At 39.1% G+C, this 13,307-nt stretch overlaps 1 protein-coding gene across 2 annotated transcripts in view; it reads left to right on the top strand.

Annotated features, from left to right (window-relative positions):
• Positions 1–12,986, top strand: part of LANCL1 (LanC like glutathione S-transferase 1) — a 44,482-nt gene extending 31,496 nt beyond the window's left edge. For both annotated transcript variants that reach the window (XM_027122415.1, XM_027122421.1), the window contains exons 5-10: positions 2,747–2,882; positions 3,431–3,577; positions 5,859–6,041; positions 7,945–8,121; positions 9,212–9,284; positions 9,890–12,986. In XM_027122415.1, coding sequence (XP_026978216.1) covers positions 2,747–2,882; positions 3,431–3,577; positions 5,859–6,041; positions 7,945–8,121; positions 9,212–9,284; positions 9,890–9,966 — 793 coding nt within the window. In that variant the 3' untranslated portion in view covers positions 9,967–12,986. The remainder of the gene's footprint in view (positions 1–2,746; positions 2,883–3,430; positions 3,578–5,858; positions 6,042–7,944; positions 8,122–9,211; positions 9,285–9,889) is intronic.
• The last annotated feature ends 321 nt before the right edge of the window (positions 12,987–13,307 follow it).

A 13,307-nucleotide genomic window follows, 5' to 3' on the forward strand; every position in this document is an offset into this window, starting at 1 on the left:
CACACACACACACACACACACACACACACACACACACACACACACACGTTGGTCCTCTGCCCTGTTCTTGTGGCTCAGAGAAAGCCACATCATCCTTTGACCCTTCTTAGATCTTACTCATCAAACGGTGCTAGAGCCCGTACCATCTCCCAGATGTCCCACCCATCTTCACCACTCATTCCACCAATGAAATCCTTTTTCTAACATTCCTTACTACACTTATTATCAAATCCTCTGGTGTAAATTTTGATAAAGTTATTTGAAGTGCCAAGTCTCTCTGAACGTTGATTCCTTACTAGAATACTTCAGATATAACCAATCACTCCAGGGATATGATTTTTGATACCTCAAATGCTTATTAACCATTCTTAGTATATAAAGTTAAATAATATACATACACAGGCATCGTTTATACGTAACTACTTTAAAAATACATTTTTAAATCAGAAGGGACCATTCATTTTATAGATGAGAAATTTAAAGTATAGAGATTAAATAGCATGTTTAGTGTCATAAACTACCCGGTGACAAGGTCATTTTTTTGGTAAGGCTAATGTCCTCTCATTACTGCTCTTTTCCAGAAATTCCCTGACTCTACCCCCCATACTTTTATAGTATAGCAATATCATTTTGTCCAGTTTCACAAAAAATTAAATTGTTTTAATAATTTAAATGGTCTCACATTGAACTTATAGAATAATTGAAGGATAATTGGGATGTGCTTTCAAAATTTCATGAAAAATGTATGTGATGAAAAATGTAGAATAGCAAGGACATTTTCCCTACCTATCATATTTCCTGCCCCGCCCCCGACCAAAAAAAAAAAAGGTTCATTCTCAGAGTTCAGACTGCAAGTACAGTTGCGTCCCTGAGCTCTTATCCCTCTGTGAGCTCCACCTACTTTCTGGTTCCCTGGTACTTCCCTTGTTGGTTCTCTGGATAGAAATCTGAGGCTTTGGTTATCCTACTCAGGCACACACTTCCCACGAATGTGCCTGCATCTTGGGAGTCAAGTGATGGGGAGGCTAGAAGGAGAAGTGAGGCAATGGGCCTTCCCTCACCCCCTCACCCCTGGGACCACAGCCCCTCCAGTCAATGAGGACAGGTCCCTCCCTCAGAGTTTTGGCTCCTGTTGCCTTGGCTTCTGCTGCCACCATGAGATTCCTTGTGGCCTAGGGAGTGAAAGAACAGAAAAATGCAAATAAAGAAAAATGAGGTGTTTTACCCACTCTCTCTGATATTAAGAGTTCCCCTTCCTGGTCTTTCTTGAGATAAAACTAAAGGGCTGGGACTCCCCGGGTGGCGCAGTGGTTGGGAGTCCGCCTGCCGATGTAGGGGACATGGGTTCGTGTCCCAGTCCGGGAAGATCCCACATGCCACGGAGCGGCTGGGCCCGTGAGCCATGGCCACTGAGCCTGCGCGCCCGGAGCCTGTGCTCCGCAACGGGAGAGGCCACAGCAGTGAGAGGCCCGCGTACCGCAAAAAAAAAAAAACCTAAAGGGCTCTTGCCGGGACTGTCTCCGTCAGCACTTTGATGCCCACTTCCAGGTTTCAGGCGGCACTGAGTTCAGGCCAGGGAAACACCAGAGGGGAAAATGTGGTAAACTCACCACTGATTTGGCAGTACTTCGGATTCGGGTCATTCCCATTCTGCCAGCTATTGGTTAGTTTTCAGGGTTCTCAGTAGCAGCTTCCCACATTCTCTCTAGGTTTTGGATCTACACATACTGACTGGGAGAGGCAGGTTGGCATATGCTTAGTTACTCCACCTGACCTGGAACCAGAACCGAAAACAACTTTTTTTTTTTTTTGAGAAGTTTAACTGAGTCTATCAATAGGGAGCTAATAAATTATAATACATTCATTCAGTGGAATACGGTACAACTGTGATAAAGAATGAGATCACTCTGTATGTAATGCTAAGGAATGGTTGTCGAGATGTATTGTTAAATAACAAAGCCACAAAACACTTGGGGAAATATGTTTATAAATAAGTATATGTATTCGTATATGTGCATACAATAGTTCTAGGAATATACAAGATACTGGTAATCATGGTTCTTTCCAAAGAGAAGGAGTAATAGCTGGGAGACCGACTGATCCCTTTGTGCTGTCGGTATGTGCTACCGTTTGTGGTAACCCAGGCTGCTATACAAACACTTCAGCTAGGCCAGATGACATATTTAAGAAATAAATCAAGCAAGGAGATAACTGGGGTGCACCAGGCATTTCATTTTATGGAAATAGGCCCTTTGAATGTTGCCTTAGTCCTTTCCTCAGACTGAATGTTATAATAGCCAGTGGGTCTTGGCTTCTCTGACCCCAACTGCTGGTCTCAGAGCATGCCTCCTTGAGGGGCTAGGGAGGCTGCAGGTGGTCCCAGCCACACTCACGTATTCCTTCATTCTTTGGACTTCTTATTTGTCAGTTCCATTGTGGGCTGAAGAAAAGAAATGTAGTTGATGGTTCATCTTTGAACCTTGATTATTACCCTTTGTGGTCTGGCCCAGCCCTCTTAGTATTTAAAGTATAACAATATATAGGTTATAATATGTAAGTATATTTAAATATTTATATTTTATATATTTTATTATTATATATTTAAAATAATATAATAATTCCATATATGTGTATATCTATAACTATATATATATTTGTGTGTGTTGTTTTAAACATATCATTTTTTAAGTATATATCTCTGCCTGGTCCCTTTTACATTATCTTAAGCATGTATTTTTATTCCCAGGCTAATTCACCTAAATAAGATTGATCCCCATGCTCCAAATGAAATGCTCTATGGACGAATGGGCTACATCTGTGCTCTTCTGTTTGTGAATAAGAACTTTGGAGTGGAAAAGATTCCTCAAAGCCATATTCAGCAGGTACTGCGTTTTCGTGCTTTTTGGAGTCTTTTTAGGATCCCACCTACTATCTGCCTAAACTATTGGTTTTGTTTCCCTGGTTGGCACATCCCAGGTAGCTGGAAGGTAAGGTGTATTTTAACCTCTGAAGGTCAGGCATGATCAGAGAACCAGCAGCTTCACTTGGAGTGCTGTTGGAAACTGTATAGAGAGTGACTTGGACTAAGAAGTCCAGCTGCTCCATTTGAGAGTTTAGAGGCCATTCAGAGGAAAATACGGGCCAGATTTCACCTCCAAGGTGCAGGTGTTCCTCTCGTATCTGAAGGAGCTTTGCTTTCCTTTGACAGGTGAATTCTTGTGAGCTGTAGTAGAAAGAGTTCAAAATCTTCCAGACTCTCCCTCTTTTAGGCAGAATAATCCCATGTGCTTCTCTGAGTACAGAAGCAAACTGTGCCCATCCATGGCCATCAGGTGGTGTCGAATTTGCCATGTTCTCCAGTACCTCTTAGCAAAAAGTTCCTTGGCACCATTCTCATTCTTTCCTTATTTCGGTCAATTTCTCCCTGCAGATTTGTGAAACAGTCTTAACCTCTGGAGAAGACCTAGCTAGAAAGAGAAACTTCACAGGAAGGACTCCACTGTTGTATGAATGGTACCAAGAATATTACGTGGGGGCCGCTCATGGCCTGGCAGGAATTTATTACTACCTGATGCAGGTAAGAGGGGATGATGATGGAGCTAGAATGTGATTCCTGCCTGTACTATCTAGGGTGAGAAGACAGGTGCTCCAGCTCTATTTTTTCATTCTGCCAACCACTGCATCACTCTCCTGGTAATCACCTGGCCTAGGTAAACAGGGACAGTGCTTGTGAAAGTGCATTTAAAGTGTGTAAACATAAAAGCCAGTGTGCTTTGAGATGATTGATTTGTAGGTGAGCACACTTGCCCACCTCACGCCGCTTGTGCAGACTAAAGTGTTTTGACCTATTCTTTTAGATGAAGTGCCTTCTGCTCTGCTCTCTCTCAGCAGATGCCTTGAATTAGTATTATCCACACTATAAGGCACAACCCATTGAAACAAATTTCAGGAGTAAGAACAAAATCAGTAGAAAACAAAGGAGAATATGCTGCCTAAAGCTCAGTTAGAGAGCAAAACTAAGGAGCCTTTTCGGTGGATTTTGTGTAACTTACCTGAAAAATAGCTGAATATGCCATGCTCAACGGTTCTTCGGATCTAAAACTATTGGGGGACATCAGCCAAAGCCACATAGACTAAGGGCAAATAGAGTTTACTGCATCAAGCATAACCTGGAAAGGGAGGTCAGAAGAGGGCTTCTCATGAGAGCATCATTTCCAGGGGCTTGTTTAACTCTCCTTAAGGAGAAATCGGCACTTTGTGTAAGAAAAAGAATTCATGGTAAAAGAATATTGAATTTTTAATGATGGTAAAGGTGCCCCCCTCAACTTCCCAAAGTACAATGTGCCATAAAGAAAAGTGTTTCATTGATATGTTCTACAAGAGTGGTTGGATATAAATACCAATAGCTGGTTGAGTAGCTGGCTATAATAATGCAAAATCAACATCAGACCTATCCTCTCCCTATAACTAAACAAGGACAACAAAGCTGAAAAACAGGGTTATTATTGCTTTTCAATGCAGAGTCACTGAATGTTAGTGGCAGTAGGAGACCAGCTCTTGTATTTATTCTGCACTTCTCAATTCAGGGTTTTATAATTAGGGGTTTTGACAATTCAGACTTAAATTCCTTTACTTTGCTGGCACACTCCCTTGTTGGCTCTCTATTTCCAGAAGTAAATATAGATTCTTGAAAGTTTTCGGGAAAGAAGAAAAACCTTGAAGTTTCAAGGTGAATTAGAATCACACATGTTAATGACTGGATGGCCTCATGACCTTTCTTTGAAGCAGATCATCAGGTGTCTTACCCTCTGCCTCCATGTGTTGGTTGCAGTAAGAAACCTGGAAACCCAAGTATTGAATTTCCATTTGCACATAATTATCTATTTGAAATGATTTAATTTTTAATCCTAAAAGTACATTCTGGTAGGTGCCTACGTATCAACATAAAACATTATTTTTAGGCCATTTTGGATAACTTCTGCAAGTTTGAGGAGAATCCAGTCATTCAACTCTAGAGTTTTAAACTGAGCTTGAACAATATTCTTTGGGTAAAGTGAAATCTAAATGTGCCCTAAAGAACTTCGTTGCGTGTTCGGTATCTGTGAGCGCCTTATGGTCGGTATCTCCTCGTTCCCTGCCGCCTCTGCCTGTGCTTCACAGCACTGCCTCCCTCTCATCCCAGGTGCTCGCCCCCTGCCTGGCAAAGACAAGACTGAATTTGTTGTTTAAAGAAGTGTGAGGTGCATTGAATTAAGACCAGGACCAAAAGGAGAAACTAAAACTTGTATCAAACATGAAGGCTCATATGCCGTATGGCAACGAGTCCTATAAATCCATACATTGTTGTATCAAAATAATCCTTCATAAGTATCAGTCCCAAATCTTTTGCAGAAAGGCTTAATCTAGAGTCACACCAATGCGGGATCTAGATCCCAGGTCTCCCAACTTGTTAGCATCCTCTCCTATTGGAAATATCACCTATCACTTCTCTAAATGCAAGTTGTGCCTGGTTTGTCTAATGCATCTCTTTGTGGTCTTTAAAGTGTATTTAAGGTATCAGAACCTTAGGAAACTTCTCATACACTCACATTCTTAAGCATTGGCTTTGGAAAATTATTCATATGTATATAGATAACAATAAATATCGAAAAATAATACGTATATAAGGCTCCAAGTATTAACTGATAGCCTAATTTTAGTTTGGACCAATAGGTAAAAAAATTGGATGGAATCCAGAACCTCTTAATGACTTTCAGTTCATTTCGGTCATGTTTTCCTTCTTATTTAAAACTCATCCCTGAGCCTTAGGAAGGTCTGTTTGTTTCCGCAGAACTGATGATTCCCTTTCTTGTTTTTAGCCCAGCCTTCAAGTGAGCCATGGGAAGTTACATAGTTTGGTCAAGCCCAGTATAGACTATGTCTGCCAGCTGAAATTCCCTTCCGGCAATTACCCTCCTTGTGTGGACGATACTCGGGATCTGCTAGTCCACTGGTGCCACGGTTCTCCCGGGGTAATCTACATGCTCATTCAGGCCTATAAGGTACCGTGAATTTTCTCGTTTTTAGAAATAAATTGGAAAACATAATATAAAATTCTATAATTTAAATTAGTTTTCTGTATAATTCTTGAACAATATATAGACAAACCATTTGTTGGACCTAAAATCACTTTGCTGTATGCATTATAATTCATTTTCACAGTATCCATCTGTACCACAGCACACATTATTTCATAGAACAGGGGACTGCTTCACGGACAGGTAGAGGAGCCAAGATTAGCATCAGTGGCAGAGCCAAGATAAATATCCCAGGAGCTCAATTAAAAATAGAAAGAATCTCCTTGGGCATTGCTGGTGGGATGTAAAATGGTAAAGCTACTGTAGAAAGCAGTTTGGCGGTTCCTCAAAACATGAAACACAATTAACATATGATCCAGCAATTCCACTCCTAGGTATATATACCCAAAAGAAGTAGAAACAAGGTTTCAAACAGATACTTGTACAGCAGTGTTCCACAGCAGCATTATTCACAGTAGCCAGAAAGTAGAAACAATCCAAGTGTCCATCGACAGATGAATGGATGGACAAAATATGGTGGATACATACAATGGAATATTATTTAGCCATAAAAAAGAATTAACTTCTGATCCATACTACAACATGCATGAACCTTGTAAACATTATGCCAAGCGAAGTAAGCCATATCCAAAAGGACAAATACTGTAGGATTCCACTTATATGATGTGATGGTTAACATGAGGTATCTAGAACAGGCAAATTCATAGAGAGTAGAATAAAAGTTACTAGGGGCTGGGAGGGTGAGAATTATTGCTTAATGGGTACGAAGTTTCTGTTTGGAATGTTGAAAAAATTTTGGCAATAGATAATGGTGATGGTTATACAACATTGGGAATGTAATTAATACCACTGAATGGTCCACTTTAAATGATTAAGATGATAACTTTTATATCTGTATTTTACCATAATTTTAAAAATTCAAATATCACTTCTAAAAAGCATGCTATGACAGAGCCATAATCGAAGAAGAAAAGGTTTTTCTTTGAGGGCAAAAAATGGAAGTAAACCAAGATATCTATGTTCATTGGTGCCCGTTCTACAAATTACAAATCTATAGACTCTAAATAGGGACTGGCATCTCATGGTCTAAGTAAGCGTTTAGTATATCAGATTTTGCCTTCAGGAAGTTAAATATAATGCACAAACTTTTAAACTGTCTTATTCTACTTTTCTACTGCAATGAGATATTAAAAATGTCAGGAATTCCCAAGCGGTCCAGTGGTTGGGACTCCATCCTTCCACTCTAGGGGGCACAGGTTCCATCCCTGGTCAGGGAACTAAGATGCCACAAGCCATGCAGTGTGACCAAAAGTAGTAATAATAATAATAATATTTTTAAACCTTTGATCAAGATACAGGAGGCCACAATAGATTGTTAAGATGTATCTATTTTTCTGAAAAGTATAGTGTTTTATAATCAAATCAGTTTTTGTAATCAGTTTGATAAACAGTTTCTTCTCCAGTGTATAAAGAAACTTTCTAGTAGTGAAGGGTATCATTGTTACAGAAAAGACGGTGTTTATTCTTTGGAAATTGACTAACGATAACAGCAAGTTGCAAGTAAATAGGGCTACTTCACCAATAACACCCGCATATGCAAACATACATACATATAAAACTTACACCATGCAGACAAGGTCATGCCCAGTTATGTATTTAAAAAAAAAAAAAAAAACTAGTGAATTCTTGTTATTTGTCCCCACCGATAAAACACATCTCTCTGTCTCTGTATTCCTACCCTTTCTTGCCGAGGCACCTCCCTGTCTCCTCCCTTACCCTGTCTCCCTTTCTCTCCTATCAGGAAGGAAGGTCAGTGGAGGTTTCTTTTCTATCCCTTGTAATAAAACTATGTCCCTTGACTCTGCAGGTGTTCAAAGAGGAACGGTATCTCAATGATGCCTATCAGTGTGCTGATGTGATCTGGCAGTATGGCTTGCTGAAGAAGGGGTACGGGCTGTGCCACGGCGCTGCAGGGAATGCCTACGCCTTCCTGTCGCTGTACAACCTCACGCAGGACGCGAAGTACCTGTACAGGGCCTGTAAGGTAGGAGTCAGAACCGCTGAACAGAACGCACCTTTGCACAGGAGGCTGTAGAAGTGTCTCTAGTTAATCTGATTTAATTCATTTATTTTTTTAAACCATAAGTCTATAGAACAAACACAGTTTAAGAAAAACCTTCAAAAGCTATTCAGTTGGTCATTTGTAGAGATGTGGATGGACCTAGAGAGTGTCATACAGAGTGAAGTAAGTCAGAAAGAGAAAAGCAAATATCATATAATAACGCATATATGTGGAATCTAGAAAAATGGTACAGACGATCGTATTTGCAAGGCAGAAATAGAGACACAGACGTAGAGAACAAATGTATGGGTACCAAGGGGGGAAGGGGGGGTGGGAGGAATTGGGAGACTGGAATTGACACATATACATTATTGATACTATGTATAAAATAGACAACTGATGGGAACATGCTGTATAGCACAGGGAACTCTACCTAATGCACTGTGGTAACCTAAATGGGAGGGAAGTCCAAAAGGGAGGGGATATCTGTATGTGTGTGGCTGATTCATTTTGTTGTGCAGTGGAGGCTAACACGACACTGTAAAGCAACCATACTCCAATAAAAAATTTTTAAAAAGGAAAAGAAAAGAAAATGAGAGAAGAGGGCATTGGTGGGGCAGTTCTATAAACAGGACTGCCTTAGTTGGTTATTTAGAACTTTGGACTACCCATGTGTCATTAAATGTTTTGCTGTGGAAGAAAAAAATTTTTAATCAAAAAATAAAAATTTAAAAAGCTATTCAGTTGAATTAGCTTTTTTTTTTTTTTTAAAGGACATAAATCTACTCAGCAGCATTTGTGGTGGGGTTGGAAGAGTGCTGGGAGATGTAAGGTGGTTTTGTTCCTTTCTTTCTTCTCTGATAACCTTGGAGATGGCTCAGACAGCTCATTAAATTCCTCCCATGCTTCATTCGTACTCTCTTTTAGACCGTCCATTTCTCTGCATCAGCCCCTTTCTCTGCCTTGAAGATAGTTTTTGACTTTCCAGAGTAAATGTTAGAGACAATCTCTGTCAACTTTTAGGGTCTCTAGAAGAAATCACTTCAGTAATTTAACTTGGTCTCATTTTCAGTTCGCTGAATGGTGCTTAGATTTTGGAGAACACGGATGCAGAACACCAGACACCCCCTTCTCCCTCTTTGAAGGTATTTTTCACACGTTACTTACTTGCCTTATAATATCAGCATCTGCTTCTCTGCTTAGTAATTAATGTATCTTAATTTGAGTTTTGTCAACAAATTAATTTCATAGTTATTTCTTAAACTGCTTCTTTATTTCCTAATACAATAACTCAGTATTAAAAATCAGTTCTTTTATGGACCACCATGGACCCAATAGTAGTAGTTATGGTGACTACTGTTTATGGAGCCAGGCACATGCTGGGCATTTTGCAGATGTTATCATAAATCATCGCAGCAAAAATCTACATTATTCCTCATGTCACAGATGAGGTTCCTGAGGCTCAGACAGGTAAATGGGGCCACGGTGAAGGAGCTCACATATGGTAACTGGCAGGGCCATGCCTTGAACTTGTCTGGCTCCGCTTTCCCTCCTGTCTTCCACCTGGGTAAAGAGGCTGAGCCTCTCACTCGTGATCTTGTCTAACAAGCTGCAACATATATAAACAGGTGCCCACTTCATTTAAATCATTTAAGTTAATATCATAATGTCGTTTATGCTACAAAATGAAGCCAGTCTATAATACATCATCATTTGGTGTAATAACTTGTGCCTCTTTCTTTTCCTTCAGGAATGGCTGGAACAATTTATTTCTTGGCTGACCTCCTAGTGCCCAAGAAAGCCAGGTTTCCTGCATTTGAACTGTAAGAGGAAAGTCCCCCCAGTGCAACTCACTGCATGAGCCTTTCTGTATATCATACCTGGGCTAAAGCAACAATAGAGTCAAACTGTGTACTTGATTTAGTTGATTTTTTTTTTCAGAATATGTCTTTAATTCAGTTCCTTTTTTATTATTTACTTTTATTTTAAAATATCCAGGAAAATCTAAATTAACTTCAGTTTATCCTAAAGGGAGGACAGGTGATATATGTACAGTATTTTGAGGGCATATATGCATATATTTCAGAACTTGGAGGCAGTCGTATTCTTACTAAAGCTTATGAATATAACTGTTACAGTTCTAAAAATGTTTAAAAAAACTAAATGTAGATAAATACATGCTTATCGCTGGATATTGACCTCCACCTCTTCCCTTTAGTATTTTTTTTTAATGACAGTTTTATGACTTTGCTTTTCTCTAAGTGGTTGATTATAAAAGGGGACAAAAATATAACTATATGCTTCCAGGGCAAAAATTGCAAGAGTTGCCAACTGGGCTAGGGACCTAAACACCCTTTTTCAAATTCACAATGCTTATGTAAACTAGAGATAAACATACTTTCAAATTTGCCTCTTTTTGTTAGTAGAGCATCCAGGCTCTATAATCCAACATCTTTATCGAAAACTTCTGAAATGTGATGGTCATTATATGAAAATTCTGATTTGAAAGTTATTTCAAGATAAGCTAACAAAAAGTTTGTTTTCTCCAAATAAGCTAGTATGTTTTGGAACTACTTATGTATGTTTGTTTCTTCTTTGGGATTAGTGTAAGATCAGGAAATGAGATTTCTGTGTGTAAATATATTATGACCTAGGCTTTGAGTCCACCCTTTCTGACTGACCTTCTAAATTCTGATTTGTGTTTTATTTACTTTGTAATGACTATGCTTTATAAAGCATTGGCTGCTTGGTACAAGCCGTAAGATATTTTCCTTCCTATCTATCTAGATGTTGATCTTTTCACTAAATAGTAGAGCATTCTACTTGTTTAAAAAGAGGGGGAGGGCTGCTATATTGCAAAATCGCTAAGCTTTCCATAGAAATGCTGGTTCCTGAGAAGGTATTATCCAGTGATTATTCTTAGAACAAATGGCTTTTGTCCCTTTGCATAGCCTAGGCTTTAACACTCATCCATTTCTGAGCCCTCAGGATCGGGTACTGATAAGGTAGGTGAGGAATCCCTGGTGCTTCAAATTCTGTACAAGTGTTTTGACTCTTCAGCTCCCATTCCTCCTCCTTCCATTGCTGACTTTCCCAGGCTTGTTTTGTCTTTTCTATGTATTTTGACTGATTTTGAAACATTTTGCCACTTTTAAGAAAACAGGCTCTAAGAATTTTTAATGTGCCTATTTCACAGCTTTCTCGGTCACAAAAACATGCTATTTTTATTGGAACTTTGAACCAAATCCCCACTGAGTATATGTTGGTTCCTGTGGATAGCAATCCCCTATTATTTTCCATTTAGCACCAAAATAGCTAATATTATTGGCAATTGCCTGACCCTTTAAAGGCTACTGACAGTAGGATCTAAAACACAGCCCACTGCTCAGTTCCCAGGATTAGCTTATTCCTCTGTGACTCATGCTAGTCAGGGACAACCTTGTGCCTCTCAGATTTTGAAGTGTTGCTGGCAAGCTGTGTGCAAGCTGTGCCTTTCTCGTGAACATTTCACATGAACAGTGTCAGCATCCACAGGAAAGCTAACCTGCCTTTGGATGGGTGTCCAGCTTGAAAGAGTAGACCCCGTTTGGTTTAAATATCTTACTATACTGTACCTGCACTTTTAGCTACTATAGTTACTAACCAAGGGAAAAAGAACAAAACACTTTCTCTTAACCAGAGGAGACTGATCACAGTGCTTCAGCAAACATCTTAATTAATTTAACCCCAGGAAGACATCAAGGCAGGGAGAAGAACATTTTGAATAAGATTCTTATTCCTATTTGGATCGCTGTTTAGCTACTGCCATCCCTTAACAAATTTATCAATGCAAACACAATTCAGTTTTCATTGTTTACTTTAGCTTTGTAAGTTATTAAACTGGCAGGATTTTATATTTGTGCCATTGTTTGTTTTATTTATGTTTAAGAGCTCAGAACGTTTGATAGGATTTTAAACTCTGGGCAAAGGCTATAAAACTCAGATTAATACCCTAACACCATGGTAGAAACTGAAATTTTTACACTAGTTTCTTAGTTTTGAAAGGAAGAGGCATCATTTCAGTTCTATTTCTGTTACATCATTTTTCCCTCAGATATTTTTCTTTTTGTTAGAAAACAGAACAAGACGAAAAACTGCGCAAAATGGCTTCCCAGAAAACTCAGAAATATCTTTTATCTCCATGTAAAGACTAGGTAGTGAAACCTTAAAACCTTGTCAAGCAGTATTCATTTATCCTGTCGTGTGTTTCTATGAACGTCACGATCAGTTATTTACATCAATCCTATTGGTCCCATCAAGAAGTCAGTCTTTAATCCTTAGAGTCGTTTGACCCTCTTTCATCTTTGATGTCACTTCCAATTATTTGGCATCAAAAGCCTTCACGGTAGATAGAGTTTTAGGTAAAAGCGGCCGTTTTCTCTCTTATTACAACTTCCCCGCATAACTTGAGAGGTATACTTTGCTCATAAGTCCTCAGGTTAATTGGTGTCTAATCTTATAATGCCCTGCCTTCTCTTGACTGAGTTTGAAATACAAAACGTGAAGAGTAAACATTAATTCATCTACTCCTTTGGCTACTTGAACTCATCTATAATCCTTTGTTATCCATACTCAATTCTGACTTCACCGCTGCTCCCCCTAAATAGGTCAGAGCACCCCACTTCTGTATTGTTAAGCTGTAGAAGAACTGTTTCTCTCCTACAGGTACAAAACAAAGTAGGATATTCAGGGATCCTACGCCAATGTTATATTGCCATTTATTGGAAAGGGCTGGAATTGTATGTATTTCTGTGTTCCGTAAAGGATTTGACTTAACTGGTTCTCAATAAAATTTTATTAGGACCATATATTGTCATGTGCTTCTTGTTTGCTTTGGTTTAAACTTAAGAAATATATTTCTTCAATGGGTTTTTCTTTATGCGCTCATTCCCTAGGGTTTGTCCCTGACTTTTTCTTCTTTGTTGGGTCAAACAAGATTTGAAGTACTTCATGAAGGTAAAAATTTATTAGAGGAAAATATTTAAAAATCTGATCATTATAGAATTAGGAAGAATCTACTAGGCTTCAAGCAAAGCAGTATATCAACCAGCTCATACATATGAGAATCCACTCTGAGGTTAGTAACTAAAGGTCTCATTCTAGAAATCGATTTCCCTGCTGACCAGTTC

The sequence above is a fragment of the Aethalodelphis obliquidens genome, unplaced genomic scaffold (genome assembly GCF_003676395.1).
Source record: "Aethalodelphis obliquidens isolate GAN/ISIS:26980383/991018 unplaced genomic scaffold, ASM367639v1 scaffold2, whole genome shotgun sequence".
Taxonomy (NCBI): domain Eukaryota; kingdom Metazoa; phylum Chordata; class Mammalia; order Artiodactyla; family Delphinidae; genus Aethalodelphis; species Aethalodelphis obliquidens.